Raw genomic sequence first — 23,510 nt, forward strand, 5'->3', positions numbered from 1 at the left:
GTCTACTACTACATCAGTAAAGAAACGTTTCTTGGAATCAGACTATAGACATTAGGAAAAATTCTCTCCTGTGAGGTGGTGATGCACTGGAACAGGTTGTCCAGAGCAGCTGTGGATGACCCATCCCTGGAAGTGTTTAAGGCCAGGTTGAATGGGATGCCACGTTATTTCTCAAAACCCAGAAGACAATAAAAGAATGCAAACTCAATCTTTATAAAGAAATGTGTGTTTTGTTTACTTAAAAATTGAAGTTCAGACATGTTTGTCTGTACAATGTAAATTCAAATATTTACAATATTCGGTCAATATTGTATCAAGTTTCATCCCTTGTAACATCTATGCAGATCCTTCAGTTCTGAATAGCTTTTTTTGCTTCTTCCTCTGAATTTTGCGTAGCTTCTTCTTATCTTTAACAATTGGCTTTGTCTCTGGTTTCACAAGCTGAATTTCCACTGGCTTCTCCTCAGCTGGAGTTTCAAAGACCACTTCGGTAGGATCTTCTTCAACAAGGACCTTAGTCCCTTTTTTCTTAATCTTTTGCACTTCTTTGACTTGCTGCTTTTCTCTGAATTTAGCAGCCACTGACAATCTTACCAGCCGGCGATGCTATAAAAATAAGAATTTAAATTTCATCATGTTTCAAATAAGCAAGATGGAAAAAATCTGGTATTAAAGAAATACATGGTAATTTCTCTGCTTAATGGTCAAGATCCTCAGAGTAGAGCCATCTTTCCAGTGACAATGACTTCTGCATACATTTAATGACTACAAAACTACTCTGTTCTCAAACTGTCATCAGTTTAGGGCTACAAAGGGTCATGGGAAAAGGCATACTGTGCTCCTGCACAGACTGACTGCAAGATTGTTTCAAATTAGTTGCTAAATGAAAAAGAAAACAAAGAGCTGCTTACCATATTTGGGGACTGGTAATGAGGATTTTCATACAGAGTTGGTCCTCCAAAGCTACCTTGGAAGATTTTTATGAGGTTCAGGACAAAACGAGGCCCAATTTCTACTAGAGATGCATCTTCTTCTATTATCTGGAATAAAAAGAAAACTTTCCCCATTTCTCATTGATTGAATCAAAGCACATGACCTTGTAGGCACCTTGCATATATAGTAATACACAACTGAATTTAAGTCTCTGATACAATACCTGATTAGCTAGATTTGTATAAACCCAGTTCTCTACATAAAGCAGTTCTCTGAAATTCAAGCAAGCTTTTGGACTAATTGGTACTTGTAAATTCCTTCTACAGAAAGTAAACTCTAGATCACTTTGGGTCAAAGCAGCAATTTAGATTAGAAGGCACAGTTTAGGCCTTGTGTAGCATGTCCTGCTACCAAGACATCCCTCACAGAATCACAGCTCATTGAATGCAAATCGACTGAACCAGATCTCTTCAGAGATATGGGAGAAGGTAAGTCATTTCAGGACACTGAATCTGCAAGCACTAAGGGCTGGCATATTCTGGTAACAATACTGATGATTCTCCTCATTTTATTTTGATTAATGGATTTGATATGAAATTACTCCACTGAGCTCCTTCTGAAGAGCTAAGAAAGAACACTCACCTGGTAATTGCGAAACCAGATCCTTTCATCAGTGATGGTGAAGGTGAAGACGTGATCGACAAAAGGCTGGCTTTTGGGGTGGTACTGTGGTGTACTAAATATCTGTAATAAAAGGCAGTATTTCTGAATATTGGCAATTTAAGAGGTCAAACATAAATGGCTTATTTTAAATTCCGTTCAATTTTCTAAGATTCCAAACCTAAGTAACGTTTCATAACCCAAAATTTAAGTGTCGCAGTTATGTTAAGAATATGATCCCAATCCTTTGTGACCTTTTCAAAGTTCAGAAGTGTAAAACTGCTACTTGAAAAAAACATTTTCGATTTTTAAGTATATTGCCAAAATACATTTCCAGTGAAGAAACACCAGGCAGAACTAGAGACTGACCTGAATAAACAATTCTTTAAGGAGGGCATAATGTGGCTCCTGGTCAAATATCTACAAAGAATAAAAACGTAATTTTACATACAAGGCTAAATGCAATAGTCATGCAAAGAGAATAAAAACATACTCAATAAAATAAAATCTGTACTTACTGGATCAAAAGACAAAAGGGGTCTTGAACCCCTTAGGCAATTTCCTGTCATCTTCAATTCAGCCAGTGTGTGAACTACAGTTGATTTAAAAAAAAAAAGAGTTATTACTTACAGAAAACTGTTCAGACAAAATAGCAAGAGTACAAACACAATAATGTCAACCAGCTTACCATTCTGCACCAAGAATTTAGCAGATGGTCCCTGTGGTGTGTTCGAAAGCCTGCAGAGGACAGGTGGCAGGGAAGAGAGAAAAGAATAACATTAACAGCAGCCAGAAGATGTGCTAGATTTCCACACTACACCCCAACCAGTTATTCCTGCACTGAAGTAGTTCCTGTCACTTTTACAGCCATACTGAGTTCCTTTAACATGCTCATAAACACTTGCTTTCTAAATAATTTTGTAAAATGCTTCTGCAAATAGTCTCCAAAAGCTGGTCATGCACTATCCACAGAAGTGCAATATCAGAACAGATTTAACTAAGCAGCACTATTTCATGCATTTTCACTATTACAGTAGGAAACTTCAACCAGAACTAAAGCATCTGCAGCTATAAACAGAAATTTAACAAAACATAACATTTCCTTACCACATGTAGAGATCCTGTTTCTTTTTGGCTTCAAAGAAGATGCACTTATTGCAGTTTTTCATTTCACACACCTACACAAGACACATAAGATTAGCTGTTTACAAACATTCTGAAGACATTTTTGAAAACTTTCCACCTTCATCTCTAATATTTTCTCCTCTCCAAAATGCAAGTTCAAAAGCAAAGATCTTGTCTTATTAAGTGACACCTACTGATCCCCAAATTTCAGCCATTTAAAAAAAAAAATCTCACGTACTTACTCTAAGGAGTAATAACTTCATTAAAATGACAAACAACCTGATAGGAACAACCTTTCCAGGGTACAAACACAAGAACAGGAGCTGAGACATTAGGTTCTAGGTTCAGAACTACCAACGCCTTTCTACTTATGCGCTGGCTGCCTATCTGTGTCCTGAATTGTTCAAGTATAAGCTGCACTATACCTTTCACCTATACAGAAAAGCACATCATGCTTTATTTCTTCATGATGGGAATCTTTATCTAATTAAAAGTTTCATTCTGGTTTTATTAATCAAAAGTAAACTTTCTGTTTAAACACAAGTGCTTTCTGAATATCAGTAATTTTTACCTATGAAATTGCACAACTCCTATAACTAGTGTGACATCCTTTGAACTTTATTGCCCTTTTCCCTTGCACACTGAATTTCCATAGAAGATAAAATAAAGAAACACTAGATAAATCCTTGATTACCTCATTGATCACAAATAACTGGTCTTTACGGTCCATTTTAGTATCTGGAAGACAAAACCAACATTTACAAGGCTGGAAAACAAGAGATGCTTTTAACAGTCAGTCCTCTTGCTAAAAGTTGACTAGTTTATAAATGAAATTTAATTATCAATTTGTTTCTGTCGTATTATGGAATAAATAAACACAGCACCAAAACTAACTGTGCAGGTTCAGGACTGATGCCTTAGGATTCATTTCCCAGAAAATATTATGATACAACAACAACTGCTGTACTTGTTGGCTCAAAATGGGTTTGTTTGTTTAACATACAAGTTTCATCAAAACTCTTCTGTACCACATTTAAAAAAAAAATAAAAGAAGAGGTTGTTAGCACCTGTTGGCTTAAAAGTATTTTCGAAATATAAGTCAGGAATGATGTTTAACCCCCACCTGCTTTAGAGTGAGGCATCAATGTTCTTAAGTCTTGCATTAGGTGTCTTGTTCTGAAATTAATTCCACGAGAGGAGAATATCAGCACTCGCTCCTTGTTTTTCCATTTGCCCTATTAAAGAGACACAACAATTATGTGGGAAGCTTCTAGCCTTAATACTGTTATAACAGAGAAAAAAAAAAAAATAGGTTTGGACCGTAAATACAGAAAGATACAGCAAGAACCCTTGTTTTTATCTGCCCACCCAGACAGAACCACTGTCTCAGCAAGGGTGGAGACTTCCCTACAGAATGGAAGCACACTGCCTTTACAGAAGGAACCGTCCTCATCCCGGTCGAGTGTGCTCCCAGGCACAGCCTTTCACTCCCACCGAAGTACTAAAAAGCCACGTGCATCGCTTATTCTCCTGCAAAATGGGCTCAGGCACAATTCCAGAGCACAACCCAGCTTTTACTGCCGGTAAGCACATTGCAAAATCTTTGTGTTTACACGCGGTACTTTCCGTTTTTCTTACAAGCATTACCGAAACCTTCTCCAGATGATTCTTAAATGGAACAGGCACAATTTCCATACATCCTCTGTATACAAAAGAATTGCCCAACTCTTTCAAACACTTCTAAGACTGAAGTAACACATCTCATTGGCATCGACCAGAATAGAATTCGCGTATTCTCACGGAAACAACGCACCACCAGGTTTACTTTTACTTGTGCTGGGACTATAAAAGATTACGAATAAACCTCTCTGCCTCGGCTTAGCAGCCGTGTTCCCTCAGACAGCCCGAGCCCCGGCGCGGCAGGGAGGCCGGACCCCGGGCGGAGCGGCGGTACCTGGGACACGGGCGGCGGGATGCTGTATTCCTGCGGCGGGACGCTGCGCTCCCGCGGGCCGCCCTCCGGCACCGCCTCGCCCGCGCTCGCGGCGCTCCTGGCGCGCTTCGCCTTCCCCGCGGCCAGCGCTCCACGCTTTCTCTTGGCCGCCATCCGGCCCCACGCCATCCCGTGCCCGCTGCTCGCGTGCTCCACTTCCCGTGTCACATTTCCTGTGTCACATTTCCTGTGCTCGCGGCTGTGTGATCTCACTTCCTGCGCTCGCTTTCCCAGTGCTCGCGTTCCGGTTCTTGTGCTCCCGCCTGCTGTGTTCCCCGTCCGGCCGCGCTCCCGCTGTCCGGCCATGCCGTTCTCGGCGCCGCCGCCCGCCAGCGGCGAGCGCTACGCGCTGTCCGCCAGCCTGGACAATGCCCGGCACCTATCCAGCCTCCTGCGGGCCGTGCACTTCCAGGACCACGCCACCTGCTTCGCCACGGCCAGCGGGCTGCGCGTGACGGTGGAGGATGCCAAGTGCATCCAGGCCAACGCCTTCATCCAGGTACGGGCACGTCAGCGCGGGGGAGGGCACCGCTGCTAGAGACCTTGCACAGGCCCCGGTTACCGCCGGTGTCGGAAAGACAAGGAGCCACTGGGCAGGGTCCAGCGGAGGCCACAAAGATTATTGAGGGACTGGAGCATCTCTGTTTTGAGGAGAGGCTGCAGGAGCTGGGCCTGTTCAGTCTGGAGAAGAGCAGATTGAGAGGGGATCTCATTAATGCATATAAATACCTCAAGATGGGTGCCAAAAATTTCGTGCCAGACCCCTTTCAGTGGTGTCCAGTGACAGAAAGAGGAGGAATGGCCATAAACTAAAACACAGGAAATTCTACCTCAGCATGAGGAAGAACGTCTTTCCATTGAAGGTGGCAGAGCACTGGAACATCTGCCAGGGCAGATCTCTCTCTGGAGACATTCAGACCCCACCTGGATGCATTCCTGTGTCACCTGCTCCTGGCAGGGGGGTTGGACTGGATGGCCTCCGGAGGTCCCTTCCAACCCTAACAATTCCGTGATTCTGTGTTGACCTGCAGAGAAAGGGAGACCTTGCTGGACCAAGGCAGGGGTGTGTGAGCTGATGTGGAGGAAGGGCCGTGGTGACGCTGCCCTTATTTATGGGTGTTCATACTGGAATTCCAAACCCTGCACCCCATACATCTCTGCACACCTGGCAGTGTGGTGGGCTTGCGCCCTTGTTTGATGTGTTGGTGCCTGCCAAACCCACGGCTCCTTCTGGCCATGCTGTGCTTAGTTGCACAAGCAAGCACTCATAGTATCCATCTTTAAGTGTTTTTATATCTCATCCAAAAGCCAAAAGGTTGGATTTAGGTCACCTGTGAAAGACTACAGATTCACAGACACTTGATTGAAAATGGTTGTGCTATGCTCAAAGCACTCCAGATTGATGTTTGCCCCTCTGGGCTGCCAGGAAAACATGAAATGGCTTTTCCAAAAGCAGCTCATGCCACCCTGCTTTATTTCTGAGATACCCTGTTCTTGCAGGTGCCGGAAAGCAGTGAGTGCCAGTGACAAACAGGATAGCATGAGCAGTTTACCCCCATCAGGCTAGTCAAAGGAAGCATTCAGCACATATTTCATAGTGGTGAACTCACTGTTCTGTTCTGTTCTGACATACTTTTAGTATTGGGAATGTTTATTCATGCTCTGAGCAAGTGACACATTGTATAGTTCAATGAATGTTTCCAGCTCCAGAAGTAAGTGGCTTTAGGCTTTAACGTTTGTAGCTTGTGCTTAAACTGTAAAAGACAATTGTTTAGGATTTCATGTTTATGCCATCCTGCCTTGTTTCAACTGTGACCTGATTGTGTTTTTTTAGTTTTGAGGATGAAGACCCATTTTTCTATAATCAATGCTGTGCTGCATGTAGAAATCACTTCGTGTTGCATTGATTTCTGAAAGGGAAGCTCTGAAGTGCAAACCATAAAATAATTGCAGAAACTCCCCACTTTTTATCTCTTTACTTTCACTTACAGGCAGAAATTTTTCAGGAATTTTCTGTTCAGGAGGAATCGGTGATGTTCCGGATCAGTTTGTCTGTTCTTCTGGACTGCCTGACCATTTTTGGAACCAGCTCAATGCCAGGTGTGGTTCCCTGAATCCGTGAAAGGCTGTGTGGGTGCTGCAGGATGCACTGTGTACTCAGGTGGAGGGGAGTGATACCATGACAGCTTTTTGGGCAGTTCTACCCTTGCAGCTCTGTGTTGAACTCCTTGTTCCTCTGCAGTTTTGGTTGGGACTCACCAGATCTAAATCAACTGTACTAAAGAGTGCTGTGATTTTGGGAAAAGAGGTTCAGGTGGTGACAACCTGCTACAGGAAGGTGTGGCTGCAGCACAAGCTCGGCCGCGTAAACTTCAGTTTGGGTTGCACAAGTAGCAAGAGTAGTAAGGAAAGATGATGTGAGCCAGAGGAAGACAGAGGACCATGAAGATTTTCCAATTCCTCTAAACTATATGTAGCATGTGTCTTCATTGTCACAGCTGGCATTTCCTGTCTGGTGGGTGAAATTATTTGTTTACACACAAGTCATTTAATTTTGTTGCATAACCATTAGCACTTCAGAGGGTGTATAGAAGGCTGCACTTTGAGGGCTTTAGTAGCATATTGGGAGGCTGGACCAAACACGGTGAATCAAATTGACCTGTGCCCCATGTGCCAGAAAAATGAGTTTTCTAAAATGATCAAAAGTCCTAGCTATGCTATCTGCAGAACATGTATTTCATTCTCTTTTTCAGGAACATCAACCGCCCTTAGAATGTGTTACCGTGGGTATGGGTATCCCCTGATGCTGTTCTTGGAAGAAGGAGGAGTAGTAACAGTGTGCAAAATCAACACTCAAGAACCAGAGGAGTTGTTAGATTTTGATTTCTGCAGTACAAAGGTTGTTAATAAAATTATCCTGCAGTCGGAGGGACTACGAGAAGCATTTGCTGAACTGGATATGACCAGTGAAGTTCTGCAGATTACCATGTCTCCAGATAAACCCTACTTCAGGTACTAGAAACTGCTTTCAACTAAATGTTCCTGCTTGGCTTCCTTTGGTGAGGACTAGAAGTTTTCAGGGTGGAGAGAGGGGCACTATTTTAGAATACTGGTTCATTTCAGGAAGAATTGTAATGAGTATAGCGAATCACAGTATGTATTCTAATTAACATAGTAATGTGTTTTGTGGAACAGTCATCAAGATATGTACAATGACTAATTTTGATGAGTTTTTACAGAGCTCTGATCAGGTATTTTGAGATGGTGCTTTTTGTCTTTCAGGTTATCCACTTTTGGAAATGCTGGAAGTGCACATCTAGACTACCCTAGGGACTCCGATTTGATGGAAGCATTCCACTGTAGCCAGACCCAGACAAACAGGTTAGAAAGTCTGTGACTTATTCCCTCTATGCCAGGTTGTGTGTTCTTGATGGGAAATTTAAAAGCTGTTTTTGCATTACTGTAACATTTATTTTATTAGTTGGGGGGGGCAAAAATACTCCCCATCAGATAAAAGTCTCTGTCTGTAATCAAAAGCTAAGTGCTGACAATGACATAATGTTGTTACCAGGTAAAGACCAAATAAGCGTGTTCCTAAGTGGTTTTTATTTATTCTGTGGCTTTATTCATAACTAATGTCTCAGCTCCTCTTTGCACAATGTATTTTTTTTCAGATTACTGTTTTTTCTCCTGCAGGTACAAGATTTCTTTGCTTAAACCATCCACAAAGGCACTGGCTTTGTCTTGTAAAGTGTCCATTCGAACAGATGCTCAAGGATTTCTTTCACTGCAGTATATGATTAGGAATGAAGATGGACAGATCTGTTTTGTGGAATACTATTGTTGCCCTGATGAGAACATCACTGAAGCAGAACTGTAGGTGTGTGTGCTGGTGTCTGTAATATATTTTTGGTTATATAAAATACTATATTTTTTTACAAAACTAAATGAAAGCTGTAAAGTTTGATAGAGTTAATATTGTCTTTATTTTTTAACTCTGGAATAAGAAAGCTGAAGACTTTCATTTTTCTTTGACTGCAAACATTTCTTAGCCTTGACTCAAACTGAAGCTGAAAAAGCAGAAAGGGGAGTTGATGTCCTATAGGCACTGCTTCCTGCACAGATGTTAAAGTACTGTTTGTGTAATACATTGATGCTTTTTACAGTGTTCTCCAAGAACTTTTGGTTTTGTTTTGTTTTTTTGTCTTTGGCTTCTAGTAAGCAATTACACAAGGGAAAATCTGAATACTAGCTGTATATTAGCCAGTTAACTTTCAGTGACTTAAAACCAAATTTCTCTTGAAAGAGGACAACATTTTCAAACTGATGTCTCAATAGCAGCAGGTGGTTTCTTTCTGGCAAATGCTGACATGTTTTGTCAGTGAAGCCAGTAGGGTCCTCCTCATCTTGATTAATTCTTAATATAATTCAATTCCTTGGAGTTTCATCTGACACCAATTTACCATTTTGTCTGCAAACTGATGTTGAATTGGTAATTTGATATAGAAGCCTCATTACTCATAACTCTTCTGGCAACATCATTGTTTTGGATCAGTAGTTAATTACACATCTGCGAGAATGCTCCAGCTGAAGTGCTTCTGTACGTTCCTGTCCCTGTTCCTACCATGCTGCTCTCTACTAATGCTGCTAAGAATTGTAAGAGAGAAAAGTTTCATATTTAAAATTATTTGTGAAATTCATTTGCCTTCTCAGTAGCCTTTTTCAGCAACAGGAGTTGCTCCTAAACAGCAGCAGGGGAATATCTGCCTGTGTCCCATGGAGTGGTATGTTCATATCTCTGCTGAAAATGGGGCTGACCTCATACTCATTGAAAAGGGAGTGTGGATCCTGGGCAGTTTTCTGCAGTGTCCCACCTTCAGAACAGAAGCTGAGTTGTGTTTAGGTCAAAAGTCCACTTGTCCTTTCACACCAGACAACCTGCTCAGAATAGGAAGTACCTGGGACCAGCCAGGCACTGGACTGGATGCAGAGTCTGCAAATCACACACAGAGACTGAGCCCTCCCTGCTGTGGGATGTGATCGAAGAGTCAGCAATCTGCAGGTGTTTTCTACGGCGTCAGACTGTGGTCAAGTTTTATTGTTTGTCACATGAGGTCCTGCTTTGTTTTCTGTGGAAAACAGTGTGTTTGTATGTTACCAAGTTGATTGCTCCATTGTTCAACAGAACCCTTTGGGTTTATTTTGAGTTTAAAATGCTTTTGTGGATCATTTTTCACCTCTTATATATGTCAGCAAGAGTATACTTTTAAAATGCAAAGTCTTAGCCATTCACTTTTGTTGGTTTTTGTGCAAGTCATTCATTTATTGCAATAAAGTTTATGTTTGATAAAACATGAAAAATTTTTGAACTACAAGGCTGAAATAGATACCTAATATTCTAAGTTACTCTTATTTATTGGGGTTTTTTTCCAAATGTAAGTATCCAGTATGAATGAACTTCCTTCTAGCTTACTGTCTCAATTTCTTCAATCAAAAAATAAAAGAAGTTGTGGTCTCACTGGGAATTATTAATGTTATCCCTGACTACTGAGTGTTAAGGATGATTTACATAATCCCTAGGTGACGGGATAAAAGTGCAGCTGAGCACACCGCTTTCTTGGTGTCATTTATTTTAGAGTACCCAAGTTTCTTGTATTGTGTTCAGGAACTGTGGCTTAACATTTGAATTTTTATATAATTGCCTACAGATGTACTGTGTTACTTCTTGAAGTAGTACTTTTAATGATTTCTTCTGTAGCCTACCAACAGTGGTCATGGAAGTAATACCCTAAGAAGTCAGAACACCACAAAATACCAGAAAGTAACTTGCATTTCATAGTTGTTATGTATTACAGGCACGTATGGTTTGTGCAGGACTTAATGTCTGTACCCCAAATGGGCTGAGTCCCAGCCTAGACTCCCAGAATTGGGGACGTGCTTGTGCTCTTTTGCCTTCATGGATATGGTTGTAGGGGTACAAAAATGTGGGCTACAGACTTGTTGCTGAAAGGCAGTGAATTGATTTAGGATCCATCTGTGAAGTATTCTATTATATTTCTGCCTTCCCACACAGTAAAATAAAAAGGGTGAAGAGGAGGATGCCTGGAAAGGCACTGTTTTGACCTAGTAAGCTACTTGAATTCTGCAGATTTCCACTTTTGGATTAAATTTAGCTTCCTGCCACACTGCATGGGATCCAGAACTCGGGTTACTTTTACTACATTTTGTCTCTTGCTATTTAACAAGACTTTTCCCCTTGCAGAGTGCAGGAAACCTGCAGCAGAAGAAATGTTTAGTTCATGTTATTTCCCTTTAGTAGCATCACATAAGAGGCTTGTCGTAACTCAGATTTTGCCCACCTGCTTCCTTTTAAAATGGTGTGTGGGAGTATTTGGAATTCTGGTCATGTAAACTAAACCAGTTCCTGGGGTGGGAGCTGTAACCAGTGCCTCCCACCCTGGTTCAGTGCAGCTGTGGTAGGTGCAGCCTGGCAGCTCTGATGGGCAGCACTGGGGGCTGTGGGCATCCCACATCCGGAGGCCACAAAACCGGCAAGTGATATTCCCTGCAATTACTTTGATTTGTGCTTTTCAGAGTAAGAACTGACCTCATGCCTTCAAGAAGGCACTTCTTCGATTCTACCAGAAAACTACTGCCGGTAGGCCTTGAGTCCCCCACCAGTCTTTGAAGATTCCAGAAGTCAAAATAATGCCTTTGGCTCCTGGTGCTGACAATCTTTATGCAACAAAACAACAGTGCTGGTGCTAATGTTATCTCCTGCCTCCCAACATGTTGAATTTTTGTGTCCCCTTGGCTTTCTACAAACATTTTGATCTGTAAAGCACAAAATTCCGTGGGGGGAGTTCAGTTCTGTACCTCTGTTTCAAAGTTAGTAATGGGAAAGACCCAGTTGTTTAATTTTTATTTACACATGGATTTATAAGGAAATAGTATTCTTGCATACTCGACTAGATGGGTCTTTAGTGAGGTTAGTGGAGCAGCTAGAAAAGTTGACATAAGCCATATGCTGTTTCCTGTAGGTGTCGGTTTTTGACTTCATTTTATAGCAGCTTGAAGAATCCAGCAGGTGGGTCTTACCAAAATAAATATGTAGAAACTGTGTACAGTAGCACTAAATAGTGCTTTTGCTGAACAGTAGCATTAAAGAACACTAACATTGAACTGAACAAATACAGAATTATTTTTAAAATTCTGCTCTTACAAAATAGTCACTTGATGCCTTCCTGTTGAGATAAAAACTCATGTGAATCTCGCTTTGAGGGGGGCTAGGACTGCTTAGGTATAAATGGAAGTGACAACAGGTGGGTTCAGCCTCTTTCTGCCCTGCTACTGCCCTTAGCCTGGTCTGAGGACAACAGGGCGGTTCATTGGCATTGCTACAGCTAATAATTGCAAGAGCTCTTCCAGGCAGAGAGTGTTGGAGGGAGATGTAACCAGGTGTCCCACACAGCTCTGATCTCTCTGGAGTAATAGACTCCCACAGAAGTGAGAAATGGGCTTGAATGTCCTCCAGACTGTGAACGTCAATCTGTGCAAGCACTGGAGGAATGCATCCAAGGAAGTCTAGAAAGAGCTGCACTGTCCAGGAAGAGCTTCCCTTGTGTTACACCGTGTAAAATCTGGGCAAAGAGACAATGGGCGTTTCACTCCCACTTTCACCCCCACGAGGTGGGGTAGTGGGTGGGAAGGCTATGTCTGTATGTGGGTTAAAACTCTCAATGGAAAATTGAGCAGCCTCCTACCCCTTCCAGCTCAGATGGGACTATGGAGTCGACCGAAAAAGAGCAAGTGAGCAGAAAGCTGGAGGTCTTAGATAACAATCTGTCTGAACATATGTTAGGATTTTACCCCGTAAATGCCAGTGGAGTGCAGTAATGGGTTTGCAACATAAGGGAGGGGTGGAGCGACTCCAACCAATTAGGCGCTTGCAACCCTAATCAACAAAAAAGGGGACTTAATCCATGAAACAGATAGCAGCTAACAAGCCCTAAGTTATGTCCAGGTGTTAGATAAGTTCTTGGTAGGATTGCCTTGTTAAGGTTTGTGGCTTGACTTGTTTCAATGATCTCATATCTAGGGGGAGGTTAAGAAAGTTTGGGAAGAAGGATGTACTATTGATAGTAGGTAGACACGAAGAATGCAGAACTTTAAGGCCAGAAGGACATTTGGCAGAACTCCCAAGATAAGGAAGAAACCAATAAAGCCAACTCAGCAACTGTGCTGAAACTGACTCCGACTGGGTAAAAAGAATTCCAGCAGAGAGAGATCATGGCAGACTGACTCATGGCCCACCATGTCAAAAGAAGATGAAGAGTGAGAGTGCGGACTAATTAGCATAAGAACTGAGGGAATCATTAACCGATAGGGGATAGAATACTAATTAACAAGAGAACTATGTACCTTGTAGCCCATGAACATTAATACCTGTGTTTGCTAATGTTCAGGGATACATCTGCTGCAGGCAGCTGTGTTTGCGATCTGAATTCGCAATGCAGATTGGGCTCTGAGTGGGAGCCCAGAGAGACAAGAGGCCGTGAACTGCCAACCCTTTGATTAACAAAGGGCACAAAGCCCGGTGATACCAGCCAAGGTGGGTGGACACTGGGAGACACAGCTGGAGCCGGGAATTGCAGACATTTTGGATAACAAAAGAGATGAAGAGATGAAGCCAGGTGAATTGACACGGAGAGGGTGGCAGGAGCTGACCAGGAAAGGAAGAGCTACACTTGCACCTGGCTAGACAGTGAGGGTGTAAAAGTCCCCGGAGTTCCTTTTTGGGGGGTTCCTTCCTCGGAGGCATCAGCACGAGCTGGTTCTGTGTAACTGCGCCTGGAATAAACGGCTTTGTGGAATGAGACATCTGAGACTGCGATGGGAAAGCTGGGGTGGAACCAGCAAGGTAACCTGGTCTGACTGTGAGTGGGGTGAGTGGGGCATCAGGGAGCCGCCTGCTGTGAAGGGGCTTTGGTCTCAGCCGTGACAGTCTGGCCATTGGGATTGTGACTGCCAGAGAGGCTCAAGAATGGTCAGACTGGGGAGTTTCCTTAACACTAGAATGTATAAAAAGTTTTGATGGTTAGCGTGCTTGATTTGTGGAATGCCACTGAGCACCCAGGCTTGTGCAACTGGAATAAGTAATCAGTGTCTCTCTTGAGTGTGTAATTAGTGGCTTGTTGCACACCGGGTAACGAACTGATTTTTTCTAACAACAAGTTGGTCAGAGACTTGCACTCTCCTGATAAACCAAATAGTGGCATGGAACAGGTTCCGGAGGAGCTGGGGTATACCCAGGCTGCGACGGCAAGCAGTCACTCTCCGGAGCTGACCAAGGCTCCCGGAAAAGCTGCCAGAGAGGCACAGGCTGCACAGAGCTGTGCAGAGCTGCATGCCCTCCTCTTCTTCCATACTGCAACCCAGCCTAGGTGATCCAGCACGGCTCTAATTATGCAGGTATTTGCAAGGGAACACGGTGCCAGACATCGACCAGCCAAAGCATCTGCGGGGGAAACTGCCAGCCTGCCCCTCGCCGATCGTCGGACCGTCGGACGGTGACACGATTTCCTTATGTGGCAGCAAGGGCAGGAATTTTAGAGACACTCTGAAAACCATACAGCCACCGTCAGGCCGCGCAGGGCTTCGGGACAGACCCGCTCCCAGACCCTCCGCACACGGGCGGGGGACAAGGCAGGAGCAGAACAACTAGGGAGCACATGCCGACCCCACCGGTGCCTTCCTCCAGGCGCCCGGCTCTGCAACATCTGTCCAGCTGTGCTCACACCCAGCTGTGGCCCCAGCAACTGCTGAACGCAGCGCTGGTGTTTTGGGAGCTGCACTACGAACACCAAGAATCCAGACAAACTATTTCTAGTAATGGGGCAGCGCAGACCTTTGTGCTTTGAGTTGTCAGTCCCCACAGTTTTCCAGCTGTGAGGGAGTCTCCGAGGGGAAGGAATGACAGGTTTCTTTCTCACGAATGTTTCGATATTTTTTTTATTTTTGTCTGGAAAAATGCAGTTTAATCCAGCACCCGCTTTGCTGCCCAGACTCTTTGGGGGATGACTCCTGGTGGGCAGCAGAGTGTTTACAGAGAAGCCAATGCATCCAAACATTTTTGGACAGGGCTTCTGATGTGCAGCAGGTGGGGACTGTTGCTGCCCTACGACAGGGAGTGCAGAAAGAGTGCTGTGGGCCCGAGCCCAGCCATCACTAAGGAGCACTTCGGTTAATCTCAAAGGGAGGAGTGACTACAGCGGAGCAAGGGCTTCCCTTACAGGCACACTGGTGTTTTGATGCAGGCAATGCCAGTCTCCTGAGGGTCACTGGGTGCAGGCACCAGCTGCAGCATCCCCGCTGGCAGGGTTAACAACAGCACACCGTAAGCACGCCAGGCCCAGCCAGGCAGGAAGGAGCAGACGGCCACCCGCGGGAACAGGGGGAGACGGGCTCCAGCCCTGAGCTCCTTGCAGGAGATGATGTCACTGAGATGTGCCTGTTTCCAATCTCCAGCTGCTGGTAGGAGGCCCCATTACCAACTGTCTGAGCATTTCAGGCTGTTGGAAAATGTACAAAGAGGGCCAACGCTGTGAATCTGGACAGATCAGCATGCAAGCAGTCTTTTAAAATAATAGACTGAAAACCCAATGATTGCGTAAATACCCGTGTTAAACTCATCAATTAAGAGTCTGTCAGGGCAGCCAAAGGTTTGTAAATACCTACAAATGCATTGCCATAAAATGCCCCAGGAACTAAGGGTTGTACCACAGAACAGACCCTCCTGAAGCCACCAGTGGGACGGGGACTGACATCAGCAATGCTAAAAGCACAAAGGCTAAAAGCAGCACTTTGCTGCTTGTGCAGAGGCAAAAAGTGATAATCAGAAGAGCCGTATGTTTCTGACAGTCCAGGCAGGATGCCACCACTGTGTCTGATGTGACATAGGCTGTCATTTCTCCTAGAAGATTTTTTGTGACACAGTACCATAGCCTGGGGAACCTTACTGATGCTTGTAGGTGTTGGGCAAAGCACACAGCTTTCTTGCCAGCAGCAGGCTTGGCTGGTACATCTATTCTGTAGCTGCAAAAATTGTAACTCAGTTACAATTAGTAGACACTTACTGAATCACTGATTTTGGTTCAGCTGCAATTCCACTGTAATTCTAAGACAGGGGCTTTAAGGAAATGACCATTGAGGAGAATTAATTTGTTACTGCCCTGAGCAGAACACAGATATAAAACGAAAATAAAGTATGGTTTTAGTCTGTGCTTAGTGTCTGTTACTTCTGTTCAAAAGGACCGTGAAGGATCCAAAGAGAGGAGGAGGTAGGGATGAAGAAAAGCATTTGAAACTTTCACTTCTATGAAATGCTTTGCTGAAAATTGATAAGCATCCACAAGCACTCCCAGTGACCCACATCTCCAGAACCAAGTGGTGTTATGGATGACCATTTCAAGGTACTCAAACTCTTATATTGTGCTTTGACATTAAATTCAGTACTTTTAGTATTTTCTGTGACAGACCAAACCCACAGTTAATAGATGATTTAGGTCACTGAACTGTCTTAAAACTCTTGCACCCATTCTTATTTGAAAAAATTCACTGTGTTACAGCTGTGCCTGCAGAACATGTGCTGGGGTACATCACATCTGCTTATGCTGATCCACACCTAATTTCCCCAGAGCTTTTCCATAGTTATTCAACAGGCACAGCTGCTCTCACCCTGGGTCCTGAGATGTCCCACAGCAGCAGACTGAGGCCCTGACCCCACAGACAGCCAAAGCCATCAACCCACCCAAAGACCAGATTTATGGTCTAAACACAACATACATACAGCAGCAGTTATTTATGTAGCTCTGAAACAGTCACCACTGAAACCGCACGCTACCTACCTCCTTCCCCTAGACAGCTACTCTCAGGCAAACACAGAACATGAAGCTGGCTCTAACAGCTCCATATAGAGAAGTGGCATCTGCCAAGGGATTTCTTGCCAGCTTCTCCACTGGCCCTTTCTTGGCTGCTTCTCCTGGGGCCCTGCATGTGGTTTGCTGCAGCACAGAGCAGTCTTCCTGGGCTTTTGCTGTCTTATGCTGACATGCAGTACATCACCATGTACCTGACATGAAGAGAGGTGGAAAGGCAAGCAGCAGGCCATTCTGCCATCCCTGAGCCCCCTGCTATCTCGGTTTTTGAGACAAAGCTTCAGGAGGAAACACTCCAGAATGAGTATTCCCCTTTTCTTCCATCAGTGAGACAAATGGGTCACAAGGAGTGAAAGTGGGAAAAAGAAAACAAACTGTTTATTAACACACAAACAAAACAGGGTAGAACAGGATAAAAAAAAAACCCCTCAAAATACAACAAATGCCCAGAAAGGGAACAGACACGTGGACTCAGACCAGCCAGGGCCACCCCGCAGGCCCACCAGGGCTGCCCCCACAGGCTCCCTGGACCGGCGAGGAGGGAAGGGAGGCAGTGAGGCAAGGGGAAGGAAAGGGGAAAAAGAACAAGAAAAAAACTAACAGAACCTTTTCCCAGCTAGCTGGAACACAAAGGAAACCAAAAAGCAGCACAGTGCTCCCGGTGCACTCCCTCCCGAACCCTGCCAGGACCCTGGAGCCCTTGGGCCGAACCGTTCAACGCCCCCTCGGGTCCTGGCTCCAGCCCCGCCCCCCGGGTCCATCCTAAAGGCACAGAGTCCTCGGGCATTGAGTGGACGGTTAAGGAATAAAGCGGCTTCATAACGTCACCTCAGGACATTCCACCCCTTATTCCATTATCGTCTGCTCAATGCCCAAATTAATACATTTCAGCTTTAAGCGCACACGTTTATACATATATACATAGCTATATTCAAACCGTGGCAGCGACATTTGACAAACATATATATAGACATTCCAACATTACAAACAGCTCTCACCCACCATCAAATCTCCCTGTGGTACACGTGTCTCTCCATCCTTCTGCATTATTCACCATTCTGCAACCTGGCCCCTGAGCAAAGACAACTCCATGGATGGGTTTGTCTTTACTCGATGCAGAAGTAATCCAAACAGATTTTCCCAAGAGTCCCCTGATATGTACTGCTGGGACTTTGTCTCCATCTACTGTATGCAGGGGTTCAGATTGGGCAGGCCCTGCTCAGTTAGTGGAGCCTCGGGTGTTCACCAACCATGTGGCCTTAGCTAAATGCACCTCCCAGTTTTCAAAAGTTCCCCCACCCAGTGCCTTCAAGGTGGATTTGAGCAGGCCATTGCACCATTCCACTTTCCCAGCCGCTGGTGCATGATAAGGGATGTGGTACACCCACTCAATGCCATGTTCTCTAGCCCAGGTGTCTATAAGGCTGTTCTTGAAATGAATCCCATTGTCAGACTTGATTCTCTCAGCAGTACCATGCCTACAAAGGATCTGCTTTTCAAGGCCCAGGATGGTGTTCCGGGCAGTAGCATGAGGCACAGGATAGGTCTCCAGCTGTCCAGTAGCAGCCTCTACCAATCTGAGCACTTAGCGCTTGCCTTGGCGGGTTTGAGGCAGTGTGGTGTAGTCAATCTGCCAGGCCTCCCCATACTTGTATTTGGACCATCGCCCACCATACCACAGGGGCTTCACCCGCTTGGCCTGTTTGACTGCAGCACACGTCTCACGGTCATGGATAACCTGGGAGATACTGTCCACGGTTAGATCCACCCCTCGATCTTGTGCCCACTTATAGGTGGCATCTCTGCCTTGATGGCCTGAGGCATCATGGGCCCATCGAGCTAGGAACAACTCTCCCTTGTGCTGCCAATCCAAATCTATCTCTGACACCTCTATCTTCGCAGCCTGATCTACCTGTTTGTTGTTTCGGTGTTCCTCATCAGCCCGACTCTTGGGAGACATGGGCATCTACATGGCAAATTCTCATGGGTAGCTTCTCTACCCGAGTGGCAATATCTTTCCACTCCTCAGCAGCCCAGATTGGTTTTCCCCTACGCTGCCAATTGGCCTTTTTCCATCTTTCCAGCCACCCCCACAGAGCACTGGCTACCATCCATGAATCGGTGTAAAGGTAGAGCTTTGGCCACTTCTCTCTTTCAGCAATGTCCAGAGCCAACTGGATGGCTCTGAGTTCAGCAAGTTGGCTTGATCTACCTTCTCCCTCAGTGGCTTCTGCAGCCTGTCGTGTGGAGCTCCATACAGCTGCTTTCCAGTTCCGGTTCATCCCTACGATGCAACAGGAACCATCAGTGAAAAGAGCGTAGCGCGTTTCTTCTGCTGGCAGTTGGTTGCATGGTGGAGCTTCCTCAGCACGTCACTTGTTCTTGTTCCTCTTTATCAGTGAGACCAAAGCTTTCACCTTCAGGCCAATTCATGATTATTTCTAAGATCCCAGGGCAATTCGGGTTTCCAATATGGGCACGTTGCGTTATGAGGGCAATCCGCTTGCTCCATGTGGCATCGGTGCCATGGTGGGTAGAGGGAACCTTTCCTTTAAACATCCACCCCAGCACCGGTAGTCGGGGTGCCAGGAGGAGCTGTGCCTCAGTGCCGATGACCTCTGAGGTGGCTTGGATTCCTTCACAGGATTTCTTTCTCTGTTGGAGTGTAGTTGTCTTTGGACCCCCTGTAGGCTTCTGCTCCAGAATCCCAGTGGCAGACCCTGAGTCTCACCAGGCACCTTCTGCCAAAGGCTCCAGGACAGACCCCTGTTCCCGGCTGCAGAGTAGAGCACATTTTTCACCTCTGGTTCTGTCCTGACTGGGCCAAGGGCTACTGCATGAGCCATTTCCTGTTTGATCTGGGTGAAGGCCTACTGCTGTTCAGGGCCCCAGTGGAAATTGTTCTTCTTACGGGTAACCAGATAGAGAGCGCTCACAATTTGAGTGTATTCAGGAATGTGCATCCTCCAAAAGCCTATGGCACCTAGCAAAGCTTGTGTTTCTTTTTTGTTGGGTCGCTGGAGACATCGTGGTGATTTTATTGATGACCTCAGTGGGGATCTGACATCGTCTGTCTTGCCACTTCACCCCCAGGAACTGAATCTCTCAGGCAGGTCCCTTGACTTTGTTCTTTTTGATGGCAAAGCCGGCTCCCAGGAGAATCTGGATGATCTTCTCTCCTTTCCCAAATACCTCCAATGCTGTGTTCCCCCACACAGTGATATCATCAATGTACTGTAAAAGTTCTGGAGCCTCACCCTTTTCCAGTGCATGTGGTGGCCGGTGAACATACATTACAAGGGACAGAGAGTTTTCAGTAAGACAAGTGCCTAGCACCACAAGAACCACTTCATGTAAGGGTGACCAGAAAGGCTTCTCCCAGGATGCTTGCTCTGTTATGCTAATCTACCCCAGTTTGAATTCCCTGGTTGGCTGTCAGCCTCTACCCCTCATCACTCCCCCAGAGCTTCTCCATTGGTCCCCATTCCCTGGTCCTGCCTTTTCCCCACCCCCAGATAAAACTGTGAGCTTCGGAATCATGTTCGTATTTGCTTCTGCAACCTTCGACAGTGTAGAAGCAATAAATGCTCCTGCTGGAACGCACGCAAATGCCCTTCTCAACTCTTTGCTACTGACTATAATACTGAACCCATCCGTGCTTCTGTGGGTGCACGTGGGACCCCATGGAGCCGGACAGGGACAGTATTAAGTGCAGTCTGGATTAGTCCATGACAAATGGTGGGACTGTGCTTCCACCCCTGGGGCAGTCAGTTCCAGGTGTACTGCACACCCCTCCAGGTGAAACCAAACTGAGGCCTGCACTCTGCTGCCAGAGGAATGGAGAAAAATGCATTGGCAATGTCAATAGTGGCGTACCACTTCACTGCTTTGGACTCCAGCTCATACTGGAGCTCCAACATGTCCAGCACAGCAGCACTCAATGGTGGAGTCACTTCCTTCAAGCCACAATAGTCCACAGTCAATCTCCATTCCCCTTCTGACTTGGTACAGGCCAAATGGGGCTGTTGAAGGGTGAGTGGGCCTTGCTGACCACCCCCTGGCTCTCTAGCTCACAAATCATTGTGTGGATGGGAATCACAGCATCTCTATTTGTCTGGTACTGCGGGCGATGCACTGTTGAGGTGGCAATTAGCACTCGCTGCTCTCCTACCTTCAGGAGCCCAATTGCAGAAGGATTTTTGGTCAGCCCAGGCAAGGTGTTCAATTGCCAAATGGCCTCTGCCTCCACAGCAGCTATTCCAAAGGCCCACCTGAGTCCCTTTGGGTCTTTGAAATACCCACTCTGGAGAAAGTCTATGCCCAGAATACTGGCCCCTGGGCCAGTCACAATAGGATGTTTCTTCCACTCTTGTCCAGTTAGGCTCACATTGGCTTCAAGCAGGGTCAACTGCTGCGATCCCCAGCACTCCAGAAGTAGAAACCAGTTCTGCCCCCACGTGTCTTGATGGAATCCAAGTGCACTGTGCACCCGTGTCAACCAAGGCTTCATATTCCTGTGCTTCTGATGTGCCAGGCCATCGGACCCACACTGTCCAAAAGACATGATTTTCCCTGGCCTCTACCTGGCTAGAGGCAGGGCCCCTCTAGTCCTGGTTATCATTCGAAACTCAAGCTACTTCCCTTCTGGTAGAACTCCCTCTCTCAGCATTACCATCCTTTAATTCATGCACCCATGCTGCCAGGACAGAAGCTGGTTTTCCATCTCTCATTCCATGTCTTCCACACTGTCACACAGGAAGAACCACAGTTCAGCTTTTGGGGTGTACCCTCTCTCCCTAGCTGTGGGATGTCTGTTTCTAGTAACAGGGCCTCTGGTCTGCACTGATGCGATTTGGAGAAGGCCCTCTTTCAGCTCCAATTCTTGCTTGTGTTGGGCCCTGCACAGCATCTGCATACACCCGGAGCCTTCTCACCATAGAACTCACTGTCTCATCCCTGTCATTCTATGTCATCATTGCCAAAGCAGGGGTGTATTCTGCAAGTTGTGCAAGTTTCAGCCACATCACCAGTGTACATTTTACCATGTCAGGGCTCCTAATTGTTTGGTCACCTGAGAATATGATCTTTATCACTGCCAGTTCTCTCAGGCGTTGAATCCCTTGTTCCATGGTTTTCCAGGGGTTTAGCTGCAGCTGGAGATCTTCTCAGCACAGGGGTCTTTCCTTCACACTTCTTAAGAGCCATGTCCAGAGACTGAGAGCTTCAGGACCCCTTGTCATCCCTTGGTCAAGACTTAAATCACGTGACACAGATCCCAAATGCCTCGCTTCAGTGCCATCCAGAATTGTACCATTGCCTGCAGCATCCCAGATTCGGACCATCCAACTTAATATAGTCTCATCAGGCCGTCGGGTGTAATCCTTCCTCAGGGTACGAAGGCTCTCTATGGACAGGGACTCAGTGATGATTTCAGGTTCCAATTCCTCTGCTGGCTGTGAAGGTCCTGGATGCCCATCATCATCCACTGGGCAAATGGATTTGGCTTTGTGTTTCTTTCTCTGGACAGGGGCAATTGTTATTGGTTTAGGCTCCCCATCTGCTTTAGCTGCACCTGGAGTGACTGGGGTGTCTGCTGGCTTTTTCTCCTGCCCCTCTGGCTGTATCTTCTACCCTACATTATCTAGCAGCGTGTGGTAAGCGTTAGCCAGGACCCAGCACATGGCAATGAGCTTTTTCTTTTCATCCATGTTGTTATTGCAGTTTTCCTTCAGATACTTCCCCACCTCAGCTGGATTCTGAATTTGTTCAGAGGGGAAGTTCCAGGCTACCAGGTCAGAAAACTGCTTCAGCGTCTGGCCTATAGGGAAAACCCCTTCAGGGTCCCATACCCCACACCACTTAGGATTTTCCACAACTGGGGCAGGTGTCTGGGCAACCCCTCTGGAAATCTCAGCCCTTATTTTAGACAAGCTGGAGACCACATAGAGAAACCCTGCTAGATAACGTAATAAGAAAATGGTATCTTTAACATCAGGGGAAACTGGACGCTTTCAAAAGGTGATGGTGCCAGATCTGAAAGGGAAGAAGGAGATGAAGGGCTGGGAATTATCATCCCCTGCTTTTTCCCCTAACAAACTGGGTGTAATTGCTAATACATTCCAAAAGGGAACTACCAAGGCCAGAATGGAAAAACAACGACATACAGATTCTCAACGGTTTCCATTACATCAGCCAAACTTCGAGAAATCACTAGCACCAGGCATATCAAAATGGCAGTCCTGATTCTTATTCCTGACTTATAAAAGGTAGTAAGCCAAGGACTCGACTGCCCATAGCTGTGGACATGTACTGATGGTTAGGTTCCACAGAAAAATTATTAGATCAAACAGCATGGTCTTACTGCTGTACCTCAATACAAAATGCTTCAAACCAAAATGTTGTGGGTTTTTTTTTTCACTTTCACGTGCCCCTTAAATTGGGCACCAAATTTATGTCCCAGTTTTTGAGACAAAACCTCAGGAGGGAACACTCCAGAATGAGTGTTCCTCCCCTTTTCCTCCGTCAATGAGATAAATGGGTCACAAGGAGTGAAAGTGGGAAAAAGAAAACAAACTGTTTATTAACACACAAACAAAACAGGGTAGAACAGGATAAAAAAACCCCCCTCAAAATACAACAAATGCCCAGAGAGGGAACAGACACATGGGCTCAGACCAGCCAGGGCCACCCTGTGGGCCTGCCGGGGCCACCCCCACAGGCTCCCTGGACCAGCAAGGAGGGAAGGGAGGCAGTGAGGCAAGGGGAAGGAAAGGGAAAAAAGAACAAGAAAAAAAAACCAACAGAACCTTTTCCCAGCTAGCTGGAACACAAAGGAAACCAAAAAGCAGCACAGCGCTCCCGGC

General features: G+C 45.6%; 2 protein-coding genes across 2 annotated transcripts; one reads left to right on the plus strand and one right to left on the minus strand.

Moving 5' to 3' along the window:
• Nucleotides 1-210: 210 nt before the first annotated feature.
• BRIX1 (biogenesis of ribosomes BRX1) lies at nt 211-5,017 on the minus strand. The gene is made up of 10 exons (XM_048292169.1): nt 4,673-5,017; nt 3,842-3,953; nt 3,413-3,456; nt 2,701-2,771; nt 2,282-2,331; nt 2,112-2,185; nt 1,963-2,013; nt 1,576-1,677; nt 912-1,040; nt 211-606 (listed from the first exon to the last, which is right to left on the minus strand). The coding sequence occupies exons 1-10, from the start codon at nt 5,015-5,017 to the stop codon at nt 337-339; spliced, it is 1,248 nt and encodes a 415-aa protein (XP_048148126.1). The 3' UTR covers nt 211-336.
• Nucleotides 5,016-10,229, plus strand: RAD1 (RAD1 checkpoint DNA exonuclease). Its single transcript, XM_048292170.1, has 5 exons — nt 5,016-5,210; nt 6,703-6,811; nt 7,465-7,723; nt 7,994-8,092; nt 8,408-10,229. The coding sequence occupies exons 1-5, from the start codon at nt 5,016-5,018 to the stop codon at nt 8,589-8,591; spliced, it is 846 nt and encodes a 281-aa protein (XP_048148127.1). The 3' UTR covers nt 8,592-10,229.
• Nucleotides 10,230-23,510: the final 13,281 nt, after the last annotated feature.

This window comes from Corvus hawaiiensis, chromosome Z, assembly GCF_020740725.1.
Source record: "Corvus hawaiiensis isolate bCorHaw1 chromosome Z, bCorHaw1.pri.cur, whole genome shotgun sequence".
Lineage (NCBI taxonomy): Eukaryota > Metazoa > Chordata > Aves > Passeriformes > Corvidae > Corvus > Corvus hawaiiensis.

Excerpts from the sequence above, each read along its gene's own strand:
- BRIX1 (XM_048292169.1), bottom strand. The coding sequence starts at position 5,017 with ATGGCCGGACAGCGGGAGCGCGGCCGGACGGGGAACACAGCAGGCGGG. Across the intron at positions 2,014-2,111 it reads CCCTTTTGTCTTTTGATCCA|ATATTTGACCAGGAGCCACA; the intron begins GTAAGTACAGAT and ends TATTCTTTGTAG. Across the intron at positions 607-911 it reads ATTACCAGTCCCCAAATATG|CATCGCCGGCTGGTAAGATT; the intron begins GTAAGCAGCTCT and ends TTATTTTTATAG.
- RAD1 (XM_048292170.1), top strand. The coding sequence starts at position 5,016 with ATGCCGTTCTCGGCGCCGCCGCCCGCCAGCGGCGAGCGCTACGCGCTG. Across the intron at positions 5,211-6,702 it reads AGGCCAACGCCTTCATCCAG|GCAGAAATTTTTCAGGAATT; the intron begins GTACGGGCACGT and ends TTTCACTTACAG. Across the intron at positions 7,724-7,993 it reads CCAGATAAACCCTACTTCAG|GTTATCCACTTTTGGAAATG; the intron begins GTACTAGAAACT and ends TTTGTCTTTCAG.